Genomic DNA, 18,503 nt, shown 5'->3' with positions numbered 1-18,503 from the left:
AGCAAAAACCAAGCCATGAGGTTGAAGGAATTGTCCATAGAGCTCCGAGACGGAATTGTGCCGAGGAATAAATCTGGGGATGGGTACCAAAACATTTCTGCAGAATTGAAGGTCCCTTAGAACACAGTGGACTCCATCATTCTCAAATGAAAGAAGTTGGGAACCGCCGAGGATCTTCCTAAGCTGGCAGCCTGGCCAAACTGAGCAATCAGGGGAGAAGGGCCTTGGTCTGGGAGGTGACCAAGAACTCGATGGTCACTCTGACAGAGCTCTAGAGTTCCTCTGTGGAGTTGGGAGAAACTTCCAGAAGGACAACCATCTCCTCAGCACTCCACCAATCAGGCCTTTATGGTAGAGTGCCTAGGCGGAAGCCACTCCTCAGGCCCATGACAGCCCACTTGGAGTTTGCCAAAAGGCATCTAAAGACTCTCAGACCATGAGAAACAAGATTCTCTGGTCTGATGAAAACAAGATTGAACTCTTTGGCCTGAATGCCAAGCGTCACGTCTGGAGGAAACCTGGCACCATCTCTACGGTGAAGCATGGTGGAGACAGCATCACGCTGTGAGGATGTTTTTCAGCAGCAGAAACTGGAAGACTAGTCAGGATCGAGGGAAAGATGAATGAACATGAAAACCCGCTCCAGAGCACTCAGGACCTCAGACTGGGGAGAAGGTTCAATGACCCTAAGCACATGACCAAGAAAATGCAGGAGTGGCTTCGGGACAAGTCTCTGAATGTCCTTGAGTGGCCTAGCCAGAGTCCAGACTTGAACCCGATCGAACATCTCTGGAGAGACCTGAAAATAGCTGTGCAGCAACGCTCCCCATCCAACCTGACAAGAGTTTTTAAATAATTTTTTTATTTTTATATATTTTAAATTTTTACCCCGTTTTCTCACCAATTTCGTGGTATCCAATTGTTTAGTAGCTACTATCTTGTCTCATCGCTACAACTCCCGTACGGGCTCGGGAGAGACGAAGGTTGAAAGTCATGCGTCCTCCGATACACAACCCAACCAAGCCGCACTGCTTCTTAAACACAGCGCGCATCCAACCCAGCCGCACCAATGTGTCGGAGGAAACACTGTGCACCTGGCAACCTTGATTAGCGAGCACTGCGCCCGGCCCGCCACAGGAGTCGCTTAGTGCGACGTGAGATAAGGATATCCCTACCGGCCAACCCCTCCCTAACCCGGATGACGTTAGGCTAACTGTGCATCGCCCCACGGACCTCCCGGTCACGGCCGGTTACGACAGAGCCTGGGCGCGATAGAGAAGAATGGGAGAAACTTCACAAATACAGGCGTGCCAAGCTTGTAGCGTCATACCCAATAAGACTCAATGCTGTAATCGCTGCCAAAGGTGCTTCAACCAAGTACTGAGTAAAGGGTCTGAATACTTATGCAAATGTCATATTTGTTTTTTATTGGTAATACATTTGCAAAAATGTCTTTAAAAAAACAGTTTTTTCTTAGTCATTATGGGGTATTATGTGTAGATTTATGAGGGAAAAAAGCCATTTAATCAATTTTAGAATAAGGCTGTAACATAACAAACTGTGGAAAAAGTCAAGGGGTCTGAATACTTTCCGAAGGCACTGTATAGGAATGCTTTTTAGCTTTTCCATCATGAAAGATAAATGGAAGCACCGTCTTTTTCCAACTGCAGTAGTAAGATAATATGGAGCTGATAGTACATTGATGTACAGTGTTTTTCCTATATTAAATTTAGCATCGGCGCACCACCGCACCAGTGCAGTGACGGCAGTGTTTGTGTGGCTTAGTACGCAACCCTTATGATTAACAGTGCCGTCTCACAATGCGATTGGCTTGTGGCTTGATGATGGAACATGTGTCACATTAAAAGAAGGTCTTGCGAGGGCAGATTAATCAACAGACAGGTCTATCAATGGGAGCGAAAAGCGATAAATTACCCAATCACCGTCTGTCACCACCAGCCCAGGAGATTTACCCCCCCCCACACACACAGTGGGAAGGAACATATGGGGGCTCAGAGGAATCAATCACGATTTAAACTAAATGTTCTGATTTGACATAAGCTACACTTTCTAAGCCTCATGTTCAGTAATAATAAGGCTATTTTTCAGTGAGCGTGCATGAGTCAGGTAGGGAATGGATGAGACAGGGGTATTAGTCCAAAGTAGAGGATGAAGGGCTGGCTCCTTCTGAACCAGGTGGGCTATTTTACAGAGGACTTATACAAGTTTGACAGATTTTCAACTACCTGCTTCACCAAACTCTAGGCCTTGATCCGACAGAAACACTTCTGGAAGCCTAGAATGTTGGTCATTCAAAGATGCATATACAACTTCATAAAGAGCATCCTTCCTGTTTTAGAAGTGAGCAACCTTAAAAAGAAGTCCACTTGCTCTAAAGGTCCTCTTACCATCCTCCCAAGACTCGCACAGAGGCACCCTGTGGAAACACCATCCCAGAATCCTCCTGGTCTGCGTGGATAGTCCGCCTCTCCCCAGAGAATGTCACACCATCAAAGATGTTCATCTGAAGAAACAGAGAGGAAGTCATTCGGAAAATGTAGAGAGCAACACGTGGGCTGTATTGTAAAATAGACGCAGTCTGACAGTCAACCTCCGCAAATGATCTTAAAACAGAGTTTGACTTATTGACTCAATACAGGGGAAACAAACAATAATTCAAAGTCATGCTTTTTCAAAGTTTCCTCATATTCGAGTGACAACTGAACTGTGGCGGTTTGGTGTTGTTTTCATGATAAGCTGGGTGCGTGTCAACACAGTCAGGTTTCAAAAGCTTGAGGGGAAGGGTTTCCAGAATGAAGCCCGGTGCTGAGTGACTACGCCTGACACCTCTAGACTTAGTTCTGATGAGGAAAAGGGAGAGAGGCCCTTAATCCCCCAACCAGCCCACGAGCTACCTCAAGCAGTCATTATAAAACACTGCCTCTTCTAGAATTAACACGCTGTGTTTCTTCATCCGTTAATCGTACCAGCCTACAAGACTCTGCCCGATTTAATACAGCTTCCTTCTTGATAGTTTGCTTCAAGTCTTGACAGTTTGCTCCCTTTGTTTCATCCTTAAAAACAAATACTTTCTCACCACGGATAACAGAACAGAAAAAGTTGGTTGTGTGGTTGCAAGGCAATTCCATTAGTGATTGTGTGAAACAACAATGCAGACAAAATCCTTGGCACCCAGTGCTTTGTTCACTGCCTGTGTTGTGAGCCTATAAACTTCACAATCTATGTAAAACTGCATACAAGTTGTTTTGTGGGGAAACCCATTCCTGATGTGTTTTATTTGGATGAAACAATCCACATATACAGTGCTAGACCACAGGAATGCAGACTGGCATTGCAGGTGTTTTTTACTTGGCATTAGAGTGCTAGTGACGAGATCCTCACTCCTTTTGTACAGATCCTGAGAAACTACAGCCCTCATCAGTAAATGGGATAGCGTTTTACAGCAACGAATAGGCAGTTGCATAATTGAGATCTCATTTCCATTTATGACAGGCCGTAGGAAGAGATTAAACGAAGAAAAAAAAGAAGAGCTGCTGCCCTACTTTCTATAGCCTGAGGTATCATTAGCTAATAGAAGAGAAATGTTCTGTCCAGCTCAAAGGCAGTCTGGCATCTCCAATCTATTCAGCACAGTGATTAGGAGGCAGACTGCCTCAAACAATAAGACAGTCATTAAGATGCGATCAGAAATGAGCGTGACAGTGAGAAAGTACTAGTCATGTAAAAGATGGAAACTCACCAGAGTAGGCCTTGGGATGACCTTTCCACAACTCCAATTTTCCCCCTAAAATGATATAAACAGGAGTCAAATATTAGCATATATTACTTCTTAATGTTCTTAATGTCAGGCTGCATAATGAGCTTTTCATAAAACATTGTTGAATAGAAATGTCAGTCGCTGTTGAACCTACCATGTCGGTTGCTGTGGATGGACACTTATTATCACTGAGGCGCGGAATGAGTTTGACATGATGTTCACCGTTGTCATCATCAGGCTCTGGCAACACTGGCTGCGCTGATTTCAAATACTGATTCATGGGCGAATCTGCAGGCTTTTGGGTGGGCAGATTGTTCACGTCCTCCGTTGGATACCCTTCTCGAGGTCCCATAGTGAATGGATCAGTAGGAAGTGTCAGAAAGCCTGGGCCCTCCTGCTTGCTACTTTGGTCTCCATCCATTCCCTGGCCATCCCCCTCCTCACCCTCCGCCTGGCCACTGTTAAAGAAGTCCCATAGGGGCCGCCGTAGAGGAGGGATGAAGGGCTCCTCTAAGTCTGCATCTGTGTCGGAGTAGCCACTGGACTGCAGGCGCTCGCTGACCGACTGCAGCAGGGACAGGATGGACAGAGAGGAGGACGAGGCCAGCTGCTCCATCCCCACACCTCCGCTCAGACTCCTCAGCTCCTCAGTGGCTGGTGGCACCATGAGTCCCCTGTCATCCCGCGACAGGCCCCCCTCCACCGTTTCCTCGCTGCGGAGACTGTCTTCCTCCACGATGGGCGACAGAGAGAAGGGATAGGCCTTGGCCCGCCGCGCCGTGGGGCTCAGCATGGGGCCTGTGTCATTGACAAACACAGCATCAGTCTCCTCTTCCTCGTCGATAATGGAAAAACCGCTCACCTCCATGTCATGGAAGGCAAGCTGGGGGACTGGGAGGAGGGGGAGGAGAGGTTCCAGGGCTGGGGCTCGCCGGCCTCCAGTAGCCCCTGTAGCATGGAGTCCAGCGAGCCTGCTGCTCAGGTCCTGGTGAAACCCTGCCATAGCTGCAGCTGCTGAACCTGCACCACTGTGTCCTGGTGTCTCTGAGTCCTGACTCTGCTGTTGCGGAGAGACATCGCAGCGATATGCTCTCACCGAGCTCCTCTGTGGCATGTCCTCGTTACCGGAGCCAGGGGCTGAATTAGACACCAGGCCCTCTGAGGTGCTCAGGTCCTTGGGGAGTCTCATTGAGGAATAAGGGTCCATGCAGATGGTGCCTGTGGGTCTGCTGTCAGCCCCATCCTCCTCACCTCCAGAGTCAGAGCCCTCTGAGACTACAGAGGCTAAGTAAGTCTCAACCAGGACAAAGCCTTGATCCCCACTGACCATAGTGCCATTCGACCCATTGGTCTCAGTCTGAGGAACATTCAGCGTTATTTCAGGACCGCTCTCTTGGTTTTCATCATGAAGAGTTATACAGGCAATAGGCCTCAACCCTTTAGCATGTCTGACTTGAGATGGTTGTAGGGAGTTTTGGGCGTGTTTTGGTCTGACTGACATAAGGTCTGTCTCAGAATTGCCCTTAGCTTCAGGTTTGGAACCTTTCCTAAGCAGATCAGTCTCAGGAAATGCTGTTTGGTTTTTGAAGGAAGTATTGTCATTCAGAGTGCTGTTGAGCTTATTAGGACTTTCAGAGTTATTGGACACAGAAACAGGACCATATTGAGCCTTACCATCTTGTTTAGGACTATGTCTATTGCTTTCGATATCATCTTTGGCTACGTGGACTACTCTGTCTCCTACTGGTGTTTCTTTAACGCCTAGCACCGCGTTACAACCATTGTCCCCTGAAGTGCCGAGCACCTGATCTTTGTTTTCATTTGTTTTCCCTGAGACAGACTCATACTCATGACTCGCTCTCGTTATTTGAATAATATCCCCACCATTACCATGGATACCTGGTTTCTCGTGGGACACTCCACCACTCAAGCGAGGCAACACATCTCCCTGGTGCTTATTGCCACTGTATTCAGATGTGATAGCACCATTTGGCTGGGAATCCTCTTCCCCTTGTGGATGCTCATTAGCATTAGCATCCATTAGCTGTTGACCTTTGACCTTTAACTGGTGACCGGTGCCTGGGGTCCCCTCGGCACAGTGTTCTCCCTGCCTGTGGTCTGAGGCACAGATGGTGGGTGCACTGCTCTCACAGGCCGGCCCAGGGCTGCTCCTGATGTCAGTGTCCGAGCCTGCGATAGACTCGTACCCCGAGGAGGGGGTAGACCTGGGGCCCTCCGCCAGAGGGTTAGGGTTCAACGAGAGGGTCTGTTCTGCTGGGAAGGCTGAGGGGTGTTTGTCATCACCCCTCACTGAAGGCCTTACCTCCAGGAGCTTATCCGTCTCGAAGGACTGCTCCATGCCCTCCTCCTCTCGTCCTGCGGGTAGGACCAGGTAAATCTCCTCACTGGCCTTCTGGAACGCTTCATCCCCCTCCAACTCAGAGGATTCTATTCTCTCCAGGGCCGCTAGAGCATTCCTCACAATGTTATCCACCATCATTTTAGACTCCAAATGAAGGGCCTGGCCAAACAGATCGTCTGAAGGACCAACGTCCCCCTCCTCCTCCCCTGACTCAAAGCAGTCCAGTCCAGCACCAGTGCCTGAATCCAATGCGTCCCCAGAATCGGAGTGCCTAGTTGCTGGCATGGGTCCCTGGCTTTCGTCCGCTGATGCAAGCGAGGCGGACAGTGAAATGGGTTGCGGAGCCAGCTGGCTTCCATCGACATCGAAAACAGCAGCAGGCAGATGAGTGTGCTGCGCAGTCCCCCCGGTGCCTGGCGGCTCGCTGAGCCACGCAGCAGCTACTGAAGGTGACCCAGTCTGGACACAGTGTGCAGATAAGGTTTCTGTCTGCTCACTCAGCTCTGTGTCTCTGTCCCTGTCTGTGTCCCTGTGTGTATCCTCACTGGCCATCTCTGCATGAGTGATTCTATCCCGCAGGCTCTGCTCCCCACTGTGGGTCTCACTGCCTGCTGTACTCGTCCCGGCATCAACAAAGTCCTCTGTGGGTGTGGGAGGGGGAGGGGTGCCTGTGACTGAGCCAGCCCCAGAGAGAAAGTCCTTGGCCTGGGCTCCTACAGTAGGCAGGCCTGCCTCCCTGTGTAAAGGGAAGGCACTTTGACTCCCAGCCCTTTCTGCTGTCTGCATTGTTAGTGGAATGTGACTAGAGCCAAGTCCAGTTGGACCCAAAACAGCAGAGTCTGTTTCGGAAGTCCAAGCTCCTCTCTCATTGGTCTCTGAGGTTGGAGCTCTAATCTGATTGGTCGATATGGTCTGAATGTCACTCTGCTTTGAAATAGTGAGTTCTAAAGTGGAGGGTGTCACCCCAACCAAGGGGCTGCCCTCCCCCCCTGAGGTTGAACCCCTCTCATGCAGGGCCTCATCCCCCTCTGAGATGGGGAAGTCCACCTGCACCTGGTGCCTCTGCATTATCCTGCGTCTCTCTCTCTGGCCACGGTACGTCCCGTACGTCACCACAGGCAGACAGGCCAGGGCCAGCCGCCGCTGATGCTGCTCGTCCACCTCCGCCTCACCTTCGCGCAACGGGCCGCTGTCTGCCGCTGTTTCGCCCTCTCCGCATCCTTCCCTGAGGCCTTCCGTCTGCGTCTCCTCCAAGGCTCTATTCATAATGCACAGAGAAACAAGGTGCATAACAATACAGACAAGGACACACATATCACCCAGTGCTGCTTTGGGTGAGGAGAGGGGGGGGGGGGGAGGGGGGTGATTCATGCATATAAGCAGTGTTGTGTAAAAAGCAGCCACTCATACAGCAGTTCAAGAACATCCTCATCAAATATTAATTGAGAGCTACTGGACAAAGATACGGCATGCCCCAGAGCAATGCATAGATCTACCAGCTTTGACACCCGCACAACCAGCACCTACTCTGTTCCCTTCACCTCCTCCATCTTAATCCTTCAAAGGGCTTGATGAGAAATCAAATAGTACAATGCTTCAAAAAAGATAATAAATGGTGTTCAGGGGGAAAAGGCATTTTTCAAGGCTTTTACCTTCCAAACACAATTGTGCTCAGTGTTTTCAATTAGCTTCCCTGCCTGGAAACACACATCAAATAATTACAGCCTTTACAATGACCTCCCCACCCTCTTTAGTAGAAAGTAGCTCACAGCTGGTCCTCACCCCAACTCGCCCCAGATGGTGTTCAACTGATACACCAACATTAGCGCTTGGCTTTGTTAAAAAAAAAAAAGATTGCTGCCTGTGTTGGTGTGAGAGAAGAAAACTACTGGGGAGATAGATGCAGTTATCTCCCACAAAGTAAACTAGTCATCTCATAAGGAGTGACAGTGGCTTGGATAATACAAAATGTATCTGAGATTAACTAAATAATCAATGTCAACAAAAACAGCAGGCTGGTACTACGTTTTAGAGTTCAACTTATTGGATGAGTCAGCCTGAGTCATGAGGTGATGAGGTGATTTTGGTTGATTTGAGTCATGTTTTCATGATGTTACCCCTGCAACTAATAAACAATGAATGAGGTTTATGGCCGCAAAGATCTTGTCACAATAAATCACTTCAGTGGGTCCTTCTACAGAATGAAAATAAGAAACCCCATTGCAGCGAGTTCAAATAAATATATTATTATTTATAGATACTTATTTATAGATATTTCCTTGTAGCTCTATTCTTCACTATCAGTTCTTCTCCTGCTTAAAAGAAAGCCTTTGGTATAACAACAACAAGGTCTGATTGGATTCTCAAGAGGACTATAAATACAGTACATTGATGAGAAGCTGATTGTTTGTCTGTAGCGTTGTCTTGATGGCTGTCAGCTTTCAGGCTCCAAGGCCCCAGGGGCAGCAGTGTATCGTGACAGCTCCCCACAGGACACCGTGTACAAACTGTGGCTTTGTTTGACGCATCATAGACAGGAGCCCAGATAGATTACTCTTCTAGACGTTGTCACAGTGTGTAAGATGAGGTGTGTGGCATGGGAGGAGTGGATACTTTGGGCCAAAAACATGACTCTGTCTTTATTTGACCAGCACGATATTTCATGTAAGATTCTACCATGTACATTTACTTTTCTTTTTGGAAAATGACAGTTGTCACACTTGTTAAAGGGCGTGAACCGCTCAAGCCACTAGACTGCAACACGTTTTCCAATGACTGTGTGACTTCATGTTGAAATGGATCTGTGGTCTGTAGAGTGCAGAGGGATATCGAATCGCTAGTCAGTGTCGAGAAGGGAAACCAGGCTGGCTCATTCGTGCAAATGAGCCATGCTCACACTTCCTGCTCCCCAGCCAAATGGCTGAAACCATTCCAACCAGTGATGCTCTTCCTGCCCTGCCAGCATCTCGGACGCACAGGGACGAATCATTACAAACATTTCCCCTCTACATGCTGTGCTGTATGAATCAGTCTGACGACTGTGTGTGTGTGTGTGTGAGCACGTAAGCACGCTCTAGTGTCAAAGAATCAAGATTCCTGTGTTTCCATGCATAGCCTCCCCACCCTGACTTAGCACCAGTAACTGACTGGCTGCCAGGGGGGCTTAGCTAGAGCCAGACGCCCCCACCCACCCACCCACACAATAACCAGGCACCCTAGCCTGCACTGGACAATTATCCTGCTCTCTCTGGCTTCCTGAATACACACCCAGCCTACATATTACCATGACTCAATGACAGAACTGGCGGAATCACAAGAAACCATTGTCAAAGAATGTAGCCCTGTAAGATTTGTGCTCTAAAATAAGCTTCTAAATAAGCTACTAGTTCATCTCCTGCAGTAACAAGACTTTCAAAGTCATGCTCAACTTTCAGAAGTCAACTGCTCTTGTGTTTTGAGTCTTGAGGTGACACAAAACATTCATTTTCAATCAAAAGTCAGCATCTACAACATGTACAGCATAGTTGCCAGAATGAGTGTGAAACATTGCAATGAAATGTTTCCCCCTCAGTTTCAGTGATTTTCATCTCACAAATATGACATACTTTGTAGGAATGTTGGAATGACCTTCAGTAAGCAGCTAGATAAATTTAACATGCCTTCATGACACAAGTATACATGGGTGTCCTTCATGGTGTGTCGTGTATGTGGATTCAATGGTGTATGGACTGTGGTGTGAATGTCTGGTATGCTGTCTGCGGACTCGATGCTGCATGTCCTTTGGTGTGTGTGTACTCTGTGGGTTTTCTGGTCTGCTGTGGTCTGTATTTAGTTATCGGTCGGTGGCTTATCTCAAACAGCAGCTCCCCCTCCGAGAAAAACAATGTCTCTTCCTCTCTCTCTCTTTCCCCTCTCGCTCGCTCCCACTCTCTCCCTTTCATCTCTCATTCTATTTCTAGCTCATGGACATTGCGTATGTGCGATGAGGAGAATCCACTGGTGTTTGATAACTATTGGCCCAGACAGGGCTTTCCAATCCCCTATTTAATCAAGTAGCGTTCTTTATTTCCTTGTTGCACTCAGATGTTTCCCTCCTCTGCAAACCTTGCTGTTACATTTCCCTTCTTACATCCCTGCAGGACAAAAACATCCTCCATTTAATTTATTTTCATTTCATTTGGTTCCCCAGCGTCAGCCCTAGCCGTCTGAGTGGCAACTCCACTCTCCTGTAGTTAATTGCTGTGCTATGAATATAATTGTTGTTTGGCCTACTTCTTCACCCAGCGAGTGAAAAGCAGCTTCACCTTCAATGACAATTCTGCCGGTCTATCTCGTCCCTCTCACACTCTACACACCTCTTTCTTTTTCTCTTCCTAATATTTGTTTGGTGTGTGCAGCAAACTGTGAGTAGCATTTTTTAGTTACTTGTAGAACTTTAAGAGCTGGGATGTCTGTCCTGCAAATACTTTAGGTCAGAGACTGTATAAAAAGTTTGCAATGCACTTGATAGCATTTGGTTAGCATTTTCTATGGGATTTTACATGTACTTGTTAGCTAACCTTTGGATTAAAAAGGCTCAGTGGGGTTTGAAAATAGCGTCCCCTTGTGTTCAGTGCTGGTATTACCAAATATCCTTGATTGGCACAAGGTTGGTATGAAGGTATGACAATCTGGATACCGCCCAAGACTAAACCTATACGTAAAATGTAGCTCAAGAGAAAGTGCATGCTCTCATCCTTATTGCTGCTTTATGTTCAGTAGCCTACCTCTCCTCTCCTAGATGGGCGTGCAAGAATAGGTATGTGGTATCAATTAAATAGAGTAGGCTATAGGCCAGAGTTCCCCAACTCGCGGCCCAAATTTGGCCCTCAGGTGGTTTTATTTGGCCCCCCAAGTATTCAAAAAATATTACATAGAAGAAGAAAAATCTAGTTGATGATCCCTGTTCTAGGCTATGGATGGGCGGGGCAGTTATCTTTCTAAGGAAATTAAATTCCATCCATCTGCCTTGCTGTTCATCCATATTGAAATCAACAGGCTAATGCATTTCAATGGGCACCTAATGCCTGGATTTGTTCAATATGCGATAAGCCATCACTTTCACACATACTGTGTGGAAAATGTAATAGTGCAGTGGTTGGCGGTATAGTTTTGCCTAATAGTGTTTGATAATGAGCTTAGGGGCCAGGTGTGTGTGTGTGTGTGTGTCAGGGTGACGGGGAAATTTTAAATTTACCGGCCATTTGAGAAATATACCGAATCAATATTCATTGGGTGCGTAACCCATTAAGGTGTCCACCCACAGTGTTCAAAATGACAGAAATCACATTTACATTGCGGTAATTCATCTTAACAGAACATGTAACTCCTGTAATGAAGCAGACAATAAAATGTTATTTTAAAACATTTGCCAAAATGCAATTCGGGGGAAAACACCAATTCTAAACAGTGCACCTGATGTGAGTGGTACATGAATTAAATAAAAATGTCCTTAGAAATGTAGAAAGAGGGTGAATCTAAAGATGCCACAACTAGGATGGGTTGCTAATATGACTAGGATTGTGGACAACGAAAGAAAATGTATATGAAAACAAACAGAACAGGAGAGAAATGGCATATGAGGAAGTCTTTCATAGGCAGCGTGTGTGGCAAAAGGCCTAGCTGATTATTGAGTTGCGGATGTCAGTGAAACACATCTCAACTATGTGTGAAGATAATGTGTCTTGAGTATAATTTTAAATGTTGAGACAAGAACAAGGGGAGGGGTGATTGGCAAAGATAGCCTATAGCATTCTCTCTCCAAAATGCATGCGCTCAGCTGTCTCCAGCCAATTCTTGCACATTTATTGTTTCATTTGGGGCTCCCGAGTGGCGCAGCGGTCTAAGGCACTGTGTCTCAGTGCTAGAGGCATCAATAAAGACCCTGGTTTGATCCCGGGCTGTATCACACAACCAGCAGTGATCGGGAGTCCCATAGGGCGGCGCACAATTGGCCCAGTGTCGTCCGGGTTAGGGGAGGGTTTTGCCGGGGTAGGCCATCATTGTAAAATAAGATTTTCTTCTTAACTGACATGCCTAGTTAAATAAAGGTTAAATAAAAAATAACTGTGTATAATTCCCTATTACATAGGTTACCAGTAGTAAATGTACCGTTTAATCCCCGTCATTTGGATACACTAATTTCTGTAAATTAATTGTATTATTAATTAGGCCTACAGTCATTTACCGTTTTGATTCTCAGAGTGGAAACGTTGTTTGGAGAGTTTGTCATTGACACATGTAACAGTATTACTTCTGTCCCTCTCCTCACCCCTACCTAGGCTCGAACCAGGGACCCTCTGCACACATCGACAACAGTTACCCTCGAAGCATCGTTACCCATCGTGCCACAAAAGCCGTGGCTTTAAAAAAAAAAGCAAAATGCAAGCAGAAAGAAAAACAAGGTCATCAAAAACTAACACATTTATCAGTAATAACGTCCTCAATCAGCTTTCTGAATTGCCCTAGAGCAGGGGTCAACAACTAGATTGAGCCACAGGCCGTTTTTTTACTTTGAGTGGATGGCCGGGGCCGGAACATAATTACAACATTTTGTAGACTGCAAATTGACCACAAGAAGCCCAAACAGATATAATATTTGACTAAAACATAATAACTTCAAACCTTGCTTACATTTGGATATGATCATGTGTCCCTCTAATATGCGTGGAACTACTTGGGAACAGATTTCCCAAATAAAAATCACTTGGTGCTGATTTCCTGGTGTTTTTACATTTTTTTTAAATGTCCAACTGTCACGCCCTGACCTTAGAGAGCTTTTTTATTTCTCTATTTGGTTAGGTCAGGGTGTGATTTGGGTGGGCATTCTAGTTTTCTATTTCTTTGTTGGCCGGGTAGGGTTCCCAATCATAGTCAGCTGTCTATCATTGTCTCTGATTGGGAATCATACTTAGACAGCCTGTTTTCCACCCTAGTTTGTGGGATCTTGTTTTTGCATAGTTGCTGTGGAGCCTACAGAACTTTACGTTTGTTTGTATTTTTTATTTTTTTGTGTATGTTATTTAAAAATAAAGTCAAATGTACACCTACCACGCCGCACCTTGGTCTCCTAACGACGGACGTAACACCAACAAGTGTTTGTTGTTATTGGGGAGGTCAAAACCTAAAACCACCTGCGGGCCAAATTTGGCCGCCAGTTGGGGAACCCCGCCCTAGAGGCACCCGGACATCAAATTTAAGAACATTTTAAAGATATTTTTTTCATAAAGGTGCAAGACAACTAAAAGCTGATTTACCTAACTCATTAGAGACAAAATGAATTTCCAGAGTTGGCAATCCCTGAGACCGGGTGTGGTAAATCAAAAGTGTAAAGTTTAGTAATGATGTTTGGTACAGTGACTTTTTGTAAAAGGGCTTTATACAGTTGAAGTCGGAAGTTTACATACACTTAGGTTGGACTCATTAAAACTTGTTTTTCAACCACTCCACACGTTTCTTGTTAACAAACAACAGTTTTGGCAAGTTGGTTAGGTGCATGACAAGTCATTTTTCCAACAATTGCTTACAGACAGATCATTTCACTTATAATTCACTGTATCACAATTCCAGTGGGTCACAAGTTTACATACACTAAGTTGACTGTGCCTTTAAACGGATTGGAAAATGCCAGAAAATGATGTCATGGCTTGAGAAGCTTCTGATAGGCTAATTGACATCATTTGAGTCAATCTTGGACCTGTGGATGTATTTCAAGGCCTACCATCAAACTCAGTGCCTCTTTGCTTGACATCATGTGAAAATCAAAAGAAATCAGCCAAGACCTCAGAAAAGAAATTGTAGACCTCCACAAGTCTGGTTCATCCTTGGGAGCAATTTCCAAATGCCTGAAGGTACCACATTCATCTGTACCAACAATAGTATGCTATTATAAACACCATGGGACCACGCAGCCATCATACCGCTCAGGAAGGAGACACGTTCTGTCTCCTAGAGATGAACGTACTGTGGTGCGAAAAGTGCAAATCAATCCCAGAACAACAGCAAAGGAAGATGCTGGAGGAAACAAGTACAAAAGTATCTATATCCACAGTAAAACGAGTCGATATCGACATAACCTGAAAGACCGCTCAGCAAGGAAGAAGCCACTGCTCCAAAGCCGCCATAAAAAAGCCAGACCACGGTTTGCAACTGCACATAGGGACAAAGATAGTACTTTTTGGAGAAATGTCCTCTGGTCTGATGAAACAAAAATTGAACTGTTTGACCATAATGACCATCGTTATGTTTGGAGGAAAAATGGGGAGGCTTGCAAGCCGAAGAACAAAATCCCAACTGTGAAGCATCATGTTGTGGGGGTGCTTTGCTGCAGGAGGGACTGGTGCACTTTACAAAATAGATGGCACATGAGGGAGGAAAATTGCGTGGATATATTGAAGCAACATCTCAAGACATTAGTAAGGAAGTTAAAGCTTGGTCACAAATGTGACTTCCAAATGGACAATGACCCCAAGCATACTTCCAAAGTTGTGGAAAAATGGCTTAAGGACAACAAAGTCAAGGTATTGGAGTGGCCATTACAAAGCCCTGAACTCAATCCTATAGAACATTTGTGGGCAGAACTGAAAAAGCGTGTGCGAGCAAGGAGGCCTACAAACCTGACTCAGTTACACCAGCTCTGTCAGGAGGAATAGGACAAAGTTCACCCAACTTATTGTGGGAAGCTTGTGGAAGGCTACCCAAAAGATTTGACCCAAGTTAAACAATTTAAAGGCAATGCTATCAAATATGAATTGAGTGTTGTAAACTTCTGACCCACTGGGAATGTGATGGAAGAAATAAAATATTAAATAAATCATTCTCTCTACTATTATTCTGACATTTCAAATTCTTAAAATAAAGTGGTGATCTTAACTGACCTAAAACAGGTCATTTTTACGAGGATTAAATGTCAGGAATTGTGAAAAACTGAGTTTAAATGTATTTGGCTAAGGTGTATGTAAACTTCCCACTTCAACTGTAAATGAAAACATACCAATGTATCAACCTAAGTGACATCACAGAAGGCCAACCAATTTTCTGGTTGAGAATGCAGTGGTGAGTACTAAAATTGTTGCCCGCAGTGCGCTATGATCATCTGCATCTAACAGTTTTAATGAAGTGGCAGCTGCGTTCATATAGAGGATGTCACCATAGTATTTGACCGATAGGTACGTCAACTGAATAACCGATGTCTACTATATAGCGAGTAGCAGGACCTATTTCTATAGAAGAATCCTATTTTTTCCCTCAGCTTCTTAACGAACTCATCAATATGCTTTTTAAAAAGACAGCTTTTCATCTATCCAGATGCCTAGATTTTTGTAACCACGGACATGATCAATTTGGACACCATCCAAAGTACATATGCTCAAATCATTAGACTTATTTTTATGCGCTCTAAATAACATATTTTTAGTTTTCCCTGCATTCAGTACTAATTTCAGGTCAATCAAGTTTCTGTAATATGATGAAGGCAGACTGTAGTTCAGATAGAGTCTGGTCAACTGTGGGGGCAATAGCATACACTAGCATAATTGGCATAAAAGTAAGTACTGGTTACAATATTTTTTGGAGACATTGTTAATGTAAACAGTCAAAAGTACAGGACCTAGAATCGACCCGAGGGACACCTTTTGTAATATTCAGGAAATCTGATTTAACACCATCAGTAGATATAAATTGAGTTCTATCTGTCAAGTCATTTTTAAACCAGTTACATGAAGCCTGATCTCAGCCAATTGAAGAAAGCCTCTGAATTAGCAGTGAGTGATCAACATTACTGAAAGCCTTTTACAGGTCAATGAAGGAGGCAGCATAATGTTGCCTTTTATCCATACAGTTAACCACGTCATTTATAACTAGGGATGCACTAGAGATAGTGCTATGACCTGGTCTAAAACCTGACTGGTGTACATTTAGAATACTTTTCAAAGATAAGAAAATTAATCAAGGATTCTAATATTTTCGCTAGGCAAGAAAGTTTAGAAATAGGCCGATAATTATTTAGGTCACAAGGGTCACCACCTTTGTGAAGGGGAACTACATGGGCCGCCTTCCAAACCTTGGGGATAGTACCAGATATAATCGTCAGGTTAAAAATATGGGTTAATGATTCAGCAATCAGGGGGGCAGAGAGCTGCAGCAAAAATGGATTGAGCATATCAGCTCCAGTGGATTTTTATTAACATCAATCATAAGCAAGGCATCTAGCACATCACAGATAGTCATTTGTTGAAATGAAAACAAAGAATTACTAGAGGTTGACCGGTACATTTTTCATTGTCTTTTGTCTGCTCCATGTAAGCAACGAGCATGGGTCTGGTTTCTCTGTCTTGTTAATGTTGAGGGAGCGTGCACGCCTGAGCACGCATTGAAGTAGACTACCTGGCCTGCTGCGAATGTAGGAAAGTGCCAATTTGTTTGATTTCTGACTGTTTTAACTCACCATGTCCACCACTAATAAGCTGAGCTTCTCAGTAATTCTTTCTTCACCTCACACAGTAAGTCAACGAAGTCTGTTTTTTTGTGAATGATAGCCTAATTGTTCCTCACAGTAGACATATTTGAAAAATCATTCCAGCAATCTCCCCCTCGATAATCACCAAGCCTTGGTGTGAAAAAGCAAACTATCATCATCTGATGATCCCATGTATCCAGTTGACACGTCATAAAATACCTGAGTAGTTAGTAGTAAAGAGATGAATGTGATTGAATTTTCATTAGTATAATTTCTAGTGTTTTTATTTGTAGGCTTTATGTATTTTTACTTAGTTAACAATGGAAGTTGTTCACTAAGTAATGTAAAAAAATAACAGAAAATTGGTGCATGCATATGTATTCACCCCCTTTGCTATGAAGCCCCTAAATAAGCCCCTAAATAAGATCTGGTGCAACCAATTACCTTCAGAAGTCACATAATTAGTTAAATAATGTCCACCTGTGTGCAATCTACAGTAAGTGTCACATGATCTGACACACACACACACACACACACACACACACAACATCCATCTGTTCTGAAAGGCCCCAGAATCTGCAACACCACTAAGCAAGGGGCACCACCAAGCAAGCTGAACCATGAAGACCAAGGAGCTCTCCAAACAGGTCAGGGACAAAGTTGTGGAGAAGTACAGATCGGGGTTGGGTTATAAAAAATATCAGAAACTTTGAACATCCCACTGAGCAACATTAAATCCATTATTAAAAAATGAAAATAATATGGCACCACAACAAACTTGCCAAGAGAGGACCGCCAGCCAAAACTCACAGACCAGGCAAGGAGGGCATTAATCAGAGAGGCAACAAAGAGACCAAATATAACCCTGAAGGAGCTGCAAAACTCCATCGCGGAGATTGGAGTATCTGTCCATAGGACCACTTTAAACCATACACTCCACAGAGCTGGGCTTTACGGAAGAGTGACCAGAAAAAAGCCATTGCTTAAAGAAAAAAATAAGCAAACACATTTGGTGTTCGCCAAAAGGCATGTGGGAGACTCCCCAAACATATGGAAGAAGGTACTCTGGTCAGATGAGACAAAAACGTTGCTTTTTGGCCATCAAGGAAAATGCTATGTCTGGCACAAACCCCACACCTCTCATCCCCCCAAGAGCACCATCCCCAGAGTGAAGCATTGTGGTGGCAGCATCATGCAGTGGAGATGTTTTTAAATCGGCAGGGACTGGAAAACTGGTCAGAATTGAAGGAATGATGGATGGCGCTAAATACAGGGAAAATCTTGAGGGAAACCTTTTTCAGACTCCCAGAATTTGAGATTGGGACTGAAGTTCACCTTCCAGCAGGACAATGACCCTAAGCATACTGCTAAAGCAACACTTGAGTGGTTTAAGGGGAAACATTTAAAGGTCTTGGAATGGCCTAGTCAAAGCCCAGACCTCAATCCAATTGAGAATATGTGGTATGACTTAAAGATTGATGGACACCAGCGAAACCCATCCAACTTGAAGGAGCTGGAGCAGTTCTGCCTTGAAGAATGGACAAAAATCCCAGTGGCTAGATGTGCCAAGCTTATAGAGACATACCCCAAGAGACTTGCAACTGTAATTGCTGAAAAAGGTGGCTCTACAAAGTATTGACCTTGGGGGGGGCAAAGAGCTTTTTTTGTTTGTTTCACAAGAAAAAATATTTTGGATCTTTAAAGTGGTAAGCATTTTGTGTAAATCAAATGATAAAAACTGCCAAAAAAATCAATTTTAATTCCAGGTTGTAAGGCAACAAAATAGGAAAAATGCCAAGGGGTGAATACTTTCGCAAGCCACTGTACCAGCTAATGGAAACCCTGGTGTGTGTGTGTTGTGCATAGTC

General features: G+C 44.7%; 1 protein-coding gene across 2 annotated transcripts in view; it reads right to left on the bottom strand.

Annotated features, from left to right (window-relative positions):
• The window catches only part of LOC112257955, a 70,901-nt gene that overhangs the window by 29,961 nt on the left and 22,437 nt on the right, over positions 1 to 18,503 (bottom strand). For both annotated transcript variants that reach the window (XM_024431924.2, XM_024431925.1), the window contains exons 4-6: positions 3,933 to 7,398; positions 3,761 to 3,805; positions 2,409 to 2,524 (exon numbers count right to left, since the gene is read on the bottom strand). In XM_024431924.2, coding sequence (XP_024287692.1) covers positions 2,409 to 2,524; positions 3,761 to 3,805; positions 3,933 to 7,398 — 3,627 coding nt within the window. The remainder of the gene's footprint in view (positions 1 to 2,408; positions 2,525 to 3,760; positions 3,806 to 3,932; positions 7,399 to 18,503) is intronic.

The sequence above is a fragment of the Oncorhynchus tshawytscha genome, linkage group LG09 (assembly GCF_018296145.1).
Source record: "Oncorhynchus tshawytscha isolate Ot180627B linkage group LG09, Otsh_v2.0, whole genome shotgun sequence".
NCBI classification, from domain to species: domain Eukaryota; kingdom Metazoa; phylum Chordata; class Actinopteri; order Salmoniformes; family Salmonidae; genus Oncorhynchus; species Oncorhynchus tshawytscha.
Note: the sequence above shows the minus strand (reverse complement) of the source record. Positions and strands in the feature narration are given on the sequence as shown.